Source organism: Lithobates pipiens, unplaced genomic scaffold (assembly GCF_037356315.1).
Source record: "Lithobates pipiens isolate NorthernLeopardFrog02 unplaced genomic scaffold, aLitPip1_a1.2 Scaffold_27, whole genome shotgun sequence".
NCBI lineage: Eukaryota > Metazoa > Chordata > Amphibia > Anura > Ranidae > Lithobates > Lithobates pipiens.
In genome coordinates this window covers 143,841,810-143,854,400 of record NW_027507788.1, presented here as the reverse complement: position 1 = coordinate 143,854,400, position 12,591 = coordinate 143,841,810, and the positions used below count along the sequence as shown (strand labels likewise).

Here is a 12,591-nt window from a genome sequence, read left to right as displayed (position 1 = left end):
GAGGAGGAGACAGCTCTAAAGCGGTGACAGGAGTCAGGTAAGTGTTTGTTTAGGGACAGTCAGTGGGCCTTCTTTTCCCTTTTTAGAATTACTTAAGAGGGTTTTATGTTTTTTTGTTTGTTTGTTTTTTTTTTTTTTTTTCTCTCTTAGAAAATACACTTACCTAGGTGGATGCTGCATCTGTCCCCCGCCAGCTCAAAGACTGAGAACCGAGCGATAAAACACATGAGCAGAAAGCTGGTGACTGTCTGCTCTGCCCCCCAACCAACCCGCTGTCTACTGAAAACTTGGTACAGGAGAGCAAAACGAACTGCAACTCCTGTGATCCATCGGAGCTTTGGCTGTACTTCTTCTCCTTTTAAAGCTTCCATGTTCCCATGTGAGGTCTGCTGGAGTGTTCAACTGTTTGTGAATAGCAAAAAGACATCCACATGTAACTTTATATGGACACTTGTGTCCTTACTGGTCTGTTTAAGTGAATAAATTGGGAACCAGTACCATTGTTTTCTGCCTCCAAAGCTGAACTGATCCTTCCCCAAAAATACCAGATGCTCCTCACAGCGGTGATTTTCCAGTGCTGTAGGGGGTTTAAAACAGTGGCTGTGCCTGCGAACCACTTGTGTCATTTGCCTGCCCATTCTGCCCCATTCACAGAAATCCTGGTATTCCTCTCCCAGAATCCAAGGCACTCTGTGATTGGGTGGAGGATTCTGTTTTTCATTCACGCCTCCATTCACCAAACGCCTTGCATTCTGGGAGAAGAATACTAGGATGTTTATGAATAGACATGGGGTCAGGAAGGGGAGTGTGAGTCCTTGACAGTTGCAGCCACTGCTCTCAACTCCTGCATTGGAGAAAGGTCACCCCTGTGAGGAGAATCTGAGGAGAATCTGACATCAATGGAGGAAGGATTCTTACACTTACCCGCAGAACATGGAATGTACCATGCCACCCCCGACCTAAAACATTTCTATCTGGAGCTCAGCTGTAAAGATGCCAGGTTATTAAGAGGCTAAATGGTGTGAATTACAGTAGAACTAGAGGCAAATTTGGATAGAGCAAGAGAGGGTTATAACCCCTGTCAGATTTATTTCACTATCTGTGTCCCATTGCAGAGATTTCCCATCACTTCCTGTCCCATAGCCAAACAGAAAGTGAGAAGAAATCCCTGTAAATTAAGGGAATTCCTTGGTGGGTCCCCAGGTCACCAGAACAAGTCCCCATTGCAAGATTTCCCCTCCAATACTTTTCTGGGGACAACCCAAAATATGGGGATTTACATATTTTTAATTTTTTCAATGTTAATGGTAAACTAGAGAAATAGAGAGGTGGGATCTCCTTAACAGGGGCACAGACGGCAATAAAAAATAGCCACTTACCGGCTCTGTTGACATCACACGGTCAGCTGTCATTGGCTGACAGCTGATCACATGGTAAGGGGTCGGGATCGAGCCCTTAGTCCGATCTGGGATCCAGCGAGTCTCAAAGACTCGCTGATCTCAGAGCGTGCCATGTGCGCCCTGCAGGGGGTGCGCAGGCTGCTCAGGCACGGGAGGACGTCTATAGACATACTCCTGGCCAAAGCAGGTCCGTGCTGTAACCATCATTCGGCTATAGCGCGGATCTGAAGAAGTTAAATCAAGTCGCTTTAAATCAGGATTTAAATCAGTAGTGAAGAGGCTTGATTTAAATCATAATTTTTATCCTTGCCGACCGACACACTCAGATTTACGTCGGCAGAATGGCATGGGAAGGTAAAAGGGCGTACCTGTATGTTCCTTTGAATTTTCTGCCTGGCAGGTGAACACGCCGCAGGAGGCCCATGGGTCCCGCAAACTGGATGTTTGCTTGCGGCATGGAGAGGCAGAACGGAGAGATTTCCTTGTTCTGCCTGGTCACATGACAGGTGATCACTGTCATGTTCTAGTGAATCCATCTCCCCCCCCTACAGTTAGAACACATCCAGGGATCACACTAAACCCCTTGATTGCCCCTTAGTGTTTAACCCCTTCCCTGCCAGTGTCACTTATACAGTAATCAGTGGCTATTTGTTGCTCTGATCACTGTATAAATGTCAATGGTCCCAAAATAGTATCAAGTGTCTGATCTGTCCGCCATAATGTCGCAGTCCCGATAAAAATCGCAGTTCGCCACCATTACTAGTAAAAAATTATAATAACAATGCCATAAATCTATCCACTATTTTGTAGAAGCTATAACTTTTGCGCAAACCAATCAATGTATGCTTATTGCGATTTTATTTATTTTTTTTAAACCAAAAATATGTAGAAGAATACATCTTGGCCTAAACTGTGGAAGAATTTATTTATTTTATATATTTTTGGGGGATATTTATTAAACAATATTGCTTTTTTTTTTTTTTTTTTTTTTCTTCAAAATGGACACTTTTTTTTTTTTTTTTTTTTGTTTACAGCGCAAAAAATAAAAACCGCAGAGGTGATCAAATACCACCAAAAGAAAGCTCTATTTGTGGGAAAAAAAGGACGTCAATTTTGTTTGGTTACAATGTTGCATGACCGACCGTGCAATTAACCGCTAAAGCAAAAAATGCTCTGGTCAGGAAGGGGGGTAAATCCTTCCGGGCTGATGTGGTTAAAGAGCAGCTGTCATCTCTGTCCCACAGCAGCTCCTCCTCTGACCCGATGTTGCCTCAACGGCAGTCCCATTCACTTTAATGGGACGGCTGGTGATGCGGAAGTGACATATCAAGGTGAGGGACGCGGCGGCAGCAGGTGAGTGGATGCCCGCTAACAGGCGCTGCCATGATGGATCTGAAATGACAGGTGATCTTTAAATGTAAGGACTTCTTTTTGCTGGTAGTTTGACTCTTTTAATAATTGCAAACAAAATCAAGGTTTCCTATTTAGAGTAATAAGCTGTCAGGTTAGTCAAACAGCGATTTCTGAACTGATTCGATTATCATGTTCTCTCAGCTTGGATTCATTAAATTAGTTTGCCAAAATTTTTTATTGCAGAACATGCAGCCTCATGCTACATAATTAAGCTCCGTTCCATTCTGAATAAAAAAAAAATGATTAATGTATCTTAAATAGAAAACTACCTTTAGATAGATTTTAACTTCAAAACCATATTATTAAAATAAATTTGATAATCAAAAAAATCTGATTCTTTTTGATAAAAAAAAAAAAAAAGAAATCCTTGATTTATATCCATCCTGTTTTGCCTTTAGTTAATAACATGGCAGAGGAGCGCCTCTTGCATTACATCATACAGATTAGTTTGGTATGCAGCATGTCAGTCGTCTTATGAGGCCAGAGAACAGTTGCATGTATACTCACACGTGGCACAAACAATCTCAAAGGCCATGTGTGTGTAAGGTTTGTTTACTTCGCACAAACAGTTGTGGCTGTTGGCTTGTCTGACAGCTCTTTTTTTTTTTTTTTTTTTTTTTGTGTGTGTGACAGCTTCTTGTCCAGTCAGTGTGAGCTCTTCCCAGATATTTTGCTCTCCTGTCTTGTTACTTTGTATATTTGATGTTTTATTTTCTTTTTTTTTGTTTTGTTTTTTTCTTTTGTGCTGCTCACAAATCTGGGAGCCTAGGCAGTTCAGTGCAGGCTCATCTTGGTGTACTTTATATTGGTTACTTTGTGTCTAGAGATCACCTGTGATCCTAATCTTGGGCTGTATACTGAGCTTCAGCTTTACATATCAAAGGCCAATGTTACCTTTACGACCATGTTATGTCCGCATTAATGGTATAACACGGTGCAAGGGATTGTTCTTTTCTGCAGCGGCTGTCACTTTTGAAATTTGCACAGCTATACAGGGCTCCATCCACACAGCCGCAGTATTTACAGGGATCTTTGAATAAATACTCTGCAGGTTCTGTCTGCCAATACAGCAGAGGAACGTGTAGTTCTCCATGAAACACAAGTATGGGGATCACTGCACTCGTAGTTTATTGACACTTCCTTCTGCTCTCTACCTGGAAGCCTGTACCTCCTTATGGACATAGAACTGGAGGCTCTGTCTGCAGGAGCCTTGCGTTGCACCCACAATCCATTGATCACAGTTGCAGTACTTTATAGGGTCATTAAAAATAAAAGTGATTTTTTTTTTCACTGCAAATATATATGCATTAGGTTTTTTTTTCTCTGTAAGGTAAACCTCCTATCAGGTTTTTACTGCAGTCAGCATTTCTGTTTGTAGAAATTTCGCTTTCATTTTCTAGTGCTTATATATAGTTTTGAATGTTATCGGCAGCTATTTCCCACATTTTTTCATTTTATGTTAGTGGTGTTTTAGCTATTACTCATTATATTTTAGTTTTAATAAATCTTTATTTAAAGGTGTGTAAACATAAATGTATTTATTTATTAGAGGTACTTTATCTAGAGTACAATGTAAACAGCACTTTACATATAGTATGTGTGTGTGTATATGTGTATATATGTGTGTATGTATGTGTATATATGTGTGTGTGTGTGTGTGTGTGTGTGTATATATATAATATATATATATATATATTAGGGATGCACCGAAATTTCAGCCGCCGAAACATATCGGCCGAAAATGGTGTTTTCGGCAAAATGCCGAAAGGAAAATCTTGCCGATAATGGGGCCGATAATGGGGGCGGGGCCTTGCGGGGCTCCGCCCCTGGTGCCGCCCATTGCACGGGTGTTTTCCTGGCTTGTCCCCAGTCCTCTGTCCTCCGTCCTCCCTCCTCCTTTCCTCCCGCCCCCGACAGTGCGGTGATCTCCGTGTGTCACGGAGCTGTGCATTGAATTGCCCGGGCGGCTGCAGTAACAATGTCCCGCCTCCTGTGACAGACGGTACACTGATCCAATGGCGGGACATTGAATCAGCGTGACGTGATTACAGGAGGCGGGACATTGTTACTGCAGCCGTCCGGGAAATTCAATGCACAGCTCCGTGACACACGGAGATCACCGCACAGATCTGGCCATGGGTAAGGCTGCATTTAGACACTGCATAAGGGGGAAAGAGTGTGCCCAGGGCAAGCATCGCAGAGTTTTGTCCGCAGCTAAATCAAGCTTTTTGTGCCCACAGTGCTGCTGCATCCAAAAGTCATTTGTTTGCCTCTGAGACTATCTACCTCTGGCCACTAGTGTGAATGGAGCCATGCTATATAAACCAGGTCACAGGACAAAGGCTGTACTCACTTGACCATATAAAAAATAATAATAATCTTGATTTTGACCCAGCTAGTTTTTTATCGCCATGTGATAGAATGGGGAAGGGTTAAGTTATTGCTAGTAGAGGTAACGATATGAGCATTCCCAATAGAAGTCTGTTGGAACGGAACCAGGTAGCTTGCTTGGGGCCAGTTCACACCAGATGCAGTTCCGTGTGCTTTTTTTTTTTTTTGCACAAAATGCATGCACAGTGTTTTCCATGTCTTCCAGTGGCTCTAGTTTACACCATGCAGTCAGTTTCCACACCGGAAACTGACTGCATGGTGTGAACTAAAGCCATTGGAATACATGGAAAACACTGTGCATGTATTTTTATCAGGCAGGCTGCATCTGAGGGGGAACTGGTGAGGCTGCTTTGATCTCCTGTACCATGCCTGCAGTCTCTGACCATCTCCTGTACCATGCCTGCAGTCTCTGACCATCTCCTGTACCATGCCTGCAGTCTCTGACCATCTCCTGTACCATGCCTGCAGTCTCTGACCATCTCCTGTACCATGCCTGCAGTCTCTGACCATCTCCTGTACCATGCCTGCAGTCTCTGACCATCTCCTGTACCATGCCTGCAGTCTCTGATCATCTCCTGTACCATGTCTGCAGTCTCTGACCATCTCCTGTACCATGCCTGCAGTCTCTGACCATCTCCTGTACCATGTCTGCAGTCTCTGACCATCTCCTGTACCATGCCTGCAGTCTCTGATCATCTCCTGTACCATGCCTGCAGTCTCTGACCATCTCCTGTACCATGTCTGCAGTCTCTGACCATCTCCTGTACCATGTCTGCAGTCTCTGACCATCTCCTGTACCATGTCTGCAGTCTCTGACCATCTCCTGTACCATGCCTGCAGTCTCTGACCATCTCCTGTATCATATCTGCAGTCTCTGACCAGCTCCTGTACCATGCCTGCAGTCTCTGACCAGCTCCTGTACCATGCCTGCAGTCTCTGACCATCTCCTGTAATATGTCCCCAGTCTCTGACCATCTGCTGTATGAAAATATTTTTTAAAAACAGTCATTTTCGGTATCGGTTTCGGTTTTCGGCCTAGTGTATTTTTCATTTTCGGTATCGGTTTCGGCACCAAAAAACCCATTCGGTGCACCCCTAATAAATATATATATATATATATATATATATATATATATATATATATATATATATATATATATACTGTATATAATCATTTTATTGTACATTCACATCAGTCCCTGCCCTCAGAGAGCTTACACTCTAAGTTCCCTAACTCACATAGTAGGCCCAATTTAGACAGAAGCCAGTTAACCTTCCAGCATATCTTTGGAGTGTGGGAGGAAACCGGTGTACCCGGAGGAAACCCACGCAGACACAGTGAAAACATATAATCTCCAGGCAGGTAGTGCTATGGTTGGCACATAACAAGCACCGTTTCAGTCAAGGAGAGTATACACACAAAAGGTATGATAGAATGATGGCCTGGAAATAAAAGTATATAAATATCTATAGATGTATGTTCACATTACTCTCCAACAGAAAGTTCCATAAAACGTCTTAGTTTTGACCAGTTTATAAGATGAAGAATTAAGAAAAGTAAGCCCTGGGTTCAGACTCATTATTTCTATTAATTTCTTTAGGCACTACGTGGTTCGAGGACCCGAGATGACCCCTTATGAAGGTGAGAGGAGGATTGTAATATTTTCTGCTTATTTCATAGCCATCATGAGAAGTATACCAGTATAGTAGTTGACAGATGATTATTTAGCTTTCATTCTGTATCATCACAGTAAAAATCACTATTTAGTGATGATCTGGATCTGCCTTGGTCCAATCTAGTCCCCCTCTCTCCTGGAATTAGGGGAGGGCTCCGAACAAGTTGGGTTGGAGTTTTTTTTTATAGCCGACCACACATAGGTTGAAATTTGGGCAGTTTAGAAGGGACTGGCCACATTTTAATTCATGTATGGGCAGGGAAGTTGTACTTATTGACTTCTGTACATCTGCCTTGTCATATTTTTTCCTGTTCAATCAGCTGTGCAGGCTATGTCCTGCAGGGGTCTCAAAGTATTCTGACAGCAGGGAAATCTCCCTGCTGTCAGAATACAATAGCTCAGCGGAGCGGATTCCCCCATCCACATCAAATATGTGGATGGGGTGATCGATTCTTTCAAAAGCAGAGAAGGGGTAGAGAGAGCGCAGCATCCATAAGGAAGTATGGCAAATGAAAAGGAATTTATTAAGACTAGAGTTGTTCTACTCACAAACTAGAGCTATAGCAGAGCACTGCAGCAAGTCAATGCTGGGGCTCTATCCCACTCTCCAGGAAGGGGAGAGGATTGGTGGACAGTGCACGGGAAGCTGGAAACTACCGCCGGGATCCTCCGCTCTGACCAGACCGGCACTCTGATGTCACTGCTGGAGTCTGCACACAGGACGTGTTTCGAGATTGACTTCCTCTTTTTCAGCTGTGCCTAACCAGGGCTACCCACTCTCTATAAATACTGGAGGTAAACAAAGCACACCTTGCAGGAGCATTGAACCACCCCCCCCCCCCCCAAACCAGAGCACTTGGATACCAATGCAGATCATTGCAAGCATAAAATAGGGGGATGGGGAAGCTACATAGACGATGAATAACCCCCAAAAAACATCAGAGCAAAACAATCGACTACATGGGATGAACCATCACAGTATCTGTATGTGGAAAAATTCAGAGGAATGAAAAACAGATCCTAAAGAATACTGAAGATGATGATAATTTTTTAACCTGCTGGTTTAGGGCCCTTTTACCCTTGTGCGACTTGTCCTGCGACTTAGGACTGCAAAGTCACATGACAAGTCGTACCTTATGATTTCCAATGATTACCGTTCATATCTGTCCGACTTCAAAGTAATCCCTGCATGACTTTGGTCTAACTTTTATGCGACTTGAGGTCCATAGACGTCAAGAGTACACGACTTTCAGGTCGCACAAGTGTGAAAGGGGCCTTAATGAAGAAAAGTGACTCATCTATGGACTGCCTTATTAGAGTTTACAGGAGAGGAAGAAAAAGCGCATCTTTTATGAGTTGCTCATTTTATTACTCCTATTAAGAGTGTGATATGAAGCATGGTACCATACATCATTCCCAGAATCACAGTGCCATTCACTCCCTACTAGAATCTCGGTATGCTGCTTGTTTCTTCATTCTTCCCACTCAGTTGTATTATTCATTCACAGGGATTCCCAAATGAAAATACTACAAGTCTTCTTTACACCCGTAGCACAAGGACTGAGCAGAAAATTCCAGCAGCAGGGTGGTAATAGCAATTTGCCATACAGACCCGGAGCTTGGGGGTACACAATGCATTGCACCCACATCACACTGATTGCAGTAGCAATGCTTTGCAGGCTTGAAAGCAAAAAGGTTATTGGTGCATTTTTTCCAAAAGGTGGACTATGCTTTAAATAAATCTGTATTGCACAGAACAAAGAATGAGCCGTTTTTCTGCTTTTATCTAGAATAGGTGCTCTTTAATCTCTTTTGATGGCTTTGTCTTAATTCAGACTTTCTTTTGTTGTGCAGCTGAGATGTTTTTGTCTTCTAATTATATGTATTCTCTTGCTTGCAGGTGGTTACTATCATGGGAAACTAATATTTCCAAGAGAATTCCCCTTTAAACCACCTAGTATTTATATGATCACTCCTAATGGACGGTTTAAATGCAACACACGGTAGGAATCCTTTTTCAACATCATACTGTCAGGGGATGAGTTCAGAGAAACTGTGGTAAAAGAGCTCTGGTCTGATTAAAAAGTAGGGTGTTAAAATGTATATGTTGCCAAAGGTGTTTTTTTTTTTTTTTTTTTTTTATGAAGTAGAGAAGGATTACAAGCCGTCTGTTTTACTGTACATACACTTTTTAAAGAATTGTAGAAAACCCTAAATATAGCCATTTAAAGACGTCAAGAGTCAATGTCTGTACAAAGCATTACCATGTGGGAAAGATATGATAACAAATGACATAATTGTACAGGCATTCTGCTTGTTGAAGAGAAGTTTGTGTTCTAAAATCCCTTGCTGCTTGACGTCGGGATACAGTATGACCATTGCATGACACTCCAGTAAACTGATAAATTACAGAGGCCAAACTAAGCATGCTACTATTGCAGTGCAAATGTCTGAACGAATAGGGATGTGTCACATTGCATTCAAGAGGCACATACTGTAGCTTGCCTGGCAGTGTGAGACAGGTATTGCATATGACTGGGTGGTCAGTCCACTCAACAATGGTTGGCATGATTGGTAGGACTGTGTCAATGCCAGCACTAGGAATGCTATATTACACACAGGTCAGCCAACTTGCTTAGCGGTTGCAATTCCTTCCGCTTTGTCCAGAGCTTAATTTTTTTAGGGAGCAAGACATCAAACAGAAGCCTGTGACATTAAGGCCAACTTCAAATTAATGCATTTTCCTCAAGAAGTGTAACTGCTCCTGGATAAGAAGTGATTGAGCTAGCAAGGTTGAGATTGTGGCCCCACCATGCAGCCTGCAAGTGTAGTATAGGTGTAAAGTCTAAGAAGCTACTGGTATTCACCGGTAGTCTCCAGAGTTTAATAGTCAAATCTAGTTCCTATTTCTGTTTCAGGCCAAACCCAATAAATTGCAATGTTTTCCTCATTTAAGATTGCAAAAATCCCTATGATTTTCACATTGAATTACCACGTCGGCATCCTAATGTGTTTTTTTTTTTTTTTCCTTGACTTTTGCAGACTCTGCCTTTCGATCACAGACTTCCACCCAGACACATGGAACCCAGCGTGGTCGGTATCGACAATCCTCACAGGTCTACTCAGCTTCATGGTGGAGAAAGGACCCACCCTGGGTAGCATAGAGACCTCAGACTTTACTGTAAGTGTGTGTGTGATTACAGAGTTAAGACAAAGAGGATCTGTAGTTTATAGAAACGTTATTGTAGTTCTGCGGTTGGAGAAATGTGATTTGCTTCCCTGGAACACCCCTTGGAACCTAATGTTCATTCGACTTGTTGCTTGCAGTGACACTTGTAGAAGATAGGCATGATAAAGACCCACTACCACCTGAGAAGGGTAGCTTGTTGGGGCTGCATAGTCCTCCAGAAAGGCAGGTTGTTTCTGCTGGTTGTCAGACGGAGTTCTTGATGACTTTTCATTAAGTGACCGTGCAAAAACAATGGGCAGTGTGGGGCTCCCGAGTCCAAGTTCTTCCCCCCCCCTCTCCTATCTATGACCCTCTCTGCCTTTTCGCTCTTCACGCTTTCTCGCTATCCTGGTTCTCGCCATTGCCTCATATGGAGGGGGTTTGCTGGAGAAGAGCCTTTCCTTCGGCAACGATTTAGGGGATATGGAATTTTATGCAGTATTAATTATTTTATGCCATGCCCTATTTTCACTATGTTATAGTGTAATTGTGAACAATATTGATCATTGGTAATGTTTACCCATTTTCTAGCCCCTGCGCGGGCGACCAACGAGCTTATTTATGAATCTCTTGTTTATCCCTAAAAATTCTATAAATATATTGAAAGAGAAAAACAATGGGCAGGCTAGCCCTTAAAGCGGATCTTCAGTCATTTTTTTCATCTTTACATCTATTAAATCCTCTGCCCTTGTTGTTTTACCTTTTGGCTAGTGAAACATTTTTTTTCTGCCAGTAAATACTTTATACAGCCCACTTCCTGTTTCTTGTCTGGTAAAAGCCTAGGCTTATGACATCATACACAGCTCTCTCCACCATCTCTACCAATATATCCTGGCTCTGTTTTTCTTGGTATCCCCTAAAACTGCGGTCCCCAAACTTTTTTGGCACGGGGGTCGGCTACATGGAAGAAAATTGTGCCAAGGAATGGGGGGGGGGGGGTTAAACAATTTTTCGCAAGCAATGGCTGGTGTTAGCACTTCAATCATCATGGCACCATGCTTGTTATGGTGCCAGGGTAATTGAAGCACATTATTTCTATTATTATATTGTAGTAATAAATTAAATAGTTCAACTCCCCATAATGCAGCATCAGTGAGAGCCTTGAGCATGTCACTTGCACTTTGCGCCTTCTACCAGATGCCGAATGTCACTTGCCACGACACCTGCCACATTGCCTGTCACCACTGCACTGGTAGCAGCACTGGTCCATTTAGCACAGAGGCAGGCCTCTGTGAGTGGTGGGTTCCGAATGTGCCTTTGCCTCGCCCCATTCAGAATAGCAGCAGCGGTTCTGGCTGTAGAATGAAGAGGAATATGGAGGTTGTCATTGCTCATTCTGAAAATGCCAGGTTCCTGGATGCTATGCTGGTCTCAACCCCCCCATGTAGATCTGAAGCTGTGCCGTCACTCGCAATCAGACCCCAGTTACAGCCAGGCACCCAGCATTTTTAGGGTGATCACTGACAGACATCCAGCAAGCGCTGTGAGTGGAGCGCCCCTTGTGCTACGTCAGGCAGACAGCTGAGGGTGAACTACAAGTCTCAGCACACCCCACCTGTACTCCCACACATAGCTCATCTGTCACTGATGATAACACATCTTTGTGAGATCGCCCCTCTGGATGTAGCAGGGTGTCTCCCTCCTCATGCTGCAGCCGGTCTCACCTGGCAAAGGGAGGATCCGAGACCCATTTGGCTGTCGCTCTCTGGCTCTGCCCTCGGCCATTCCCGATTAGCTGTCGGGTGGGGGGGATCTGTGCCACCGAGCAAGGAGAGTTCTATGCTCTGTTTTCTCACAGCAAGAAGCCGCAGGAGAGCGGTGAGTGGGGCGGGCAGTGAGAGATGTCATCTCTGCTCCCCACCGCACCTCCGATACTGGGGCTGACAGAACACCGGCTGTGAGGGCGGAAGAGTGCTGATGCGAGGGGCAGAGAGAGATGATGGCATCTCTGCTTGCCCGCCTGCTCGCTTCTTCCATCCATCCAGCTCTCCCATGCCGGCCGCCCACCTCTTTCATGCCAGCCACCCGCGGCTTAGCTGCAGAAAAGCCACGGCCCAGAGGTTGATGACCCCTGCCCTAAAACATTCCATAAATACCTCTTGAGACTACTAGTAGAACCAATAGATGGGTACTTTCACTGATGGGTTGAAACCCTTTTTTCTTCTGCAGCGGTATCATCCTTGTTGCCGCTGTAGTTGCTGTAGATGTTGGCAGCACTGATAGCCCAATCAGTGAAGTGCCACGCCGAGCTCTGTCCACAGTCTTTTAGACAGAAAGGGCATTGCCGTTTCTGCAGAAGCTCGCATATCTGACCAAAATTACTTGCAAGCAACGCTTTGTTCCACCCACCCCTTCTAGTATTTTCTCGCAGGATGCATGAGAAATTCAGGTAAATCAGGAGATCTCATTTATTTTATTTTTTTCTGCTGCATTAAAGTAAAAATTTTCAGGTGTTTGTCCCTCCCCCAGCCTGTGACTAGAC

The 12,591-nt window shown here is 43.8% G+C and overlaps 1 protein-coding gene across 2 annotated transcripts in view; it reads left to right on the top strand.

The window, feature by feature from the left end:
* The window catches only part of UBE2J2 (ubiquitin conjugating enzyme E2 J2), a 53,512-nt gene that overhangs the window by 27,607 nt on the left and 13,314 nt on the right, over positions 1–12,591 (top strand). For both annotated transcript variants that reach the window (XM_077457602.1, XM_077457601.1), the window contains 3 exons: positions 6,806–6,846; positions 8,781–8,883; positions 9,923–10,061. In XM_077457602.1, the coding sequence (XP_077313728.1) occupies positions 6,806–6,846; positions 8,781–8,883; positions 9,923–10,061 (283 nt within the window). The remainder of the gene's footprint in view (positions 1–6,805; positions 6,847–8,780; positions 8,884–9,922; positions 10,062–12,591) is intronic.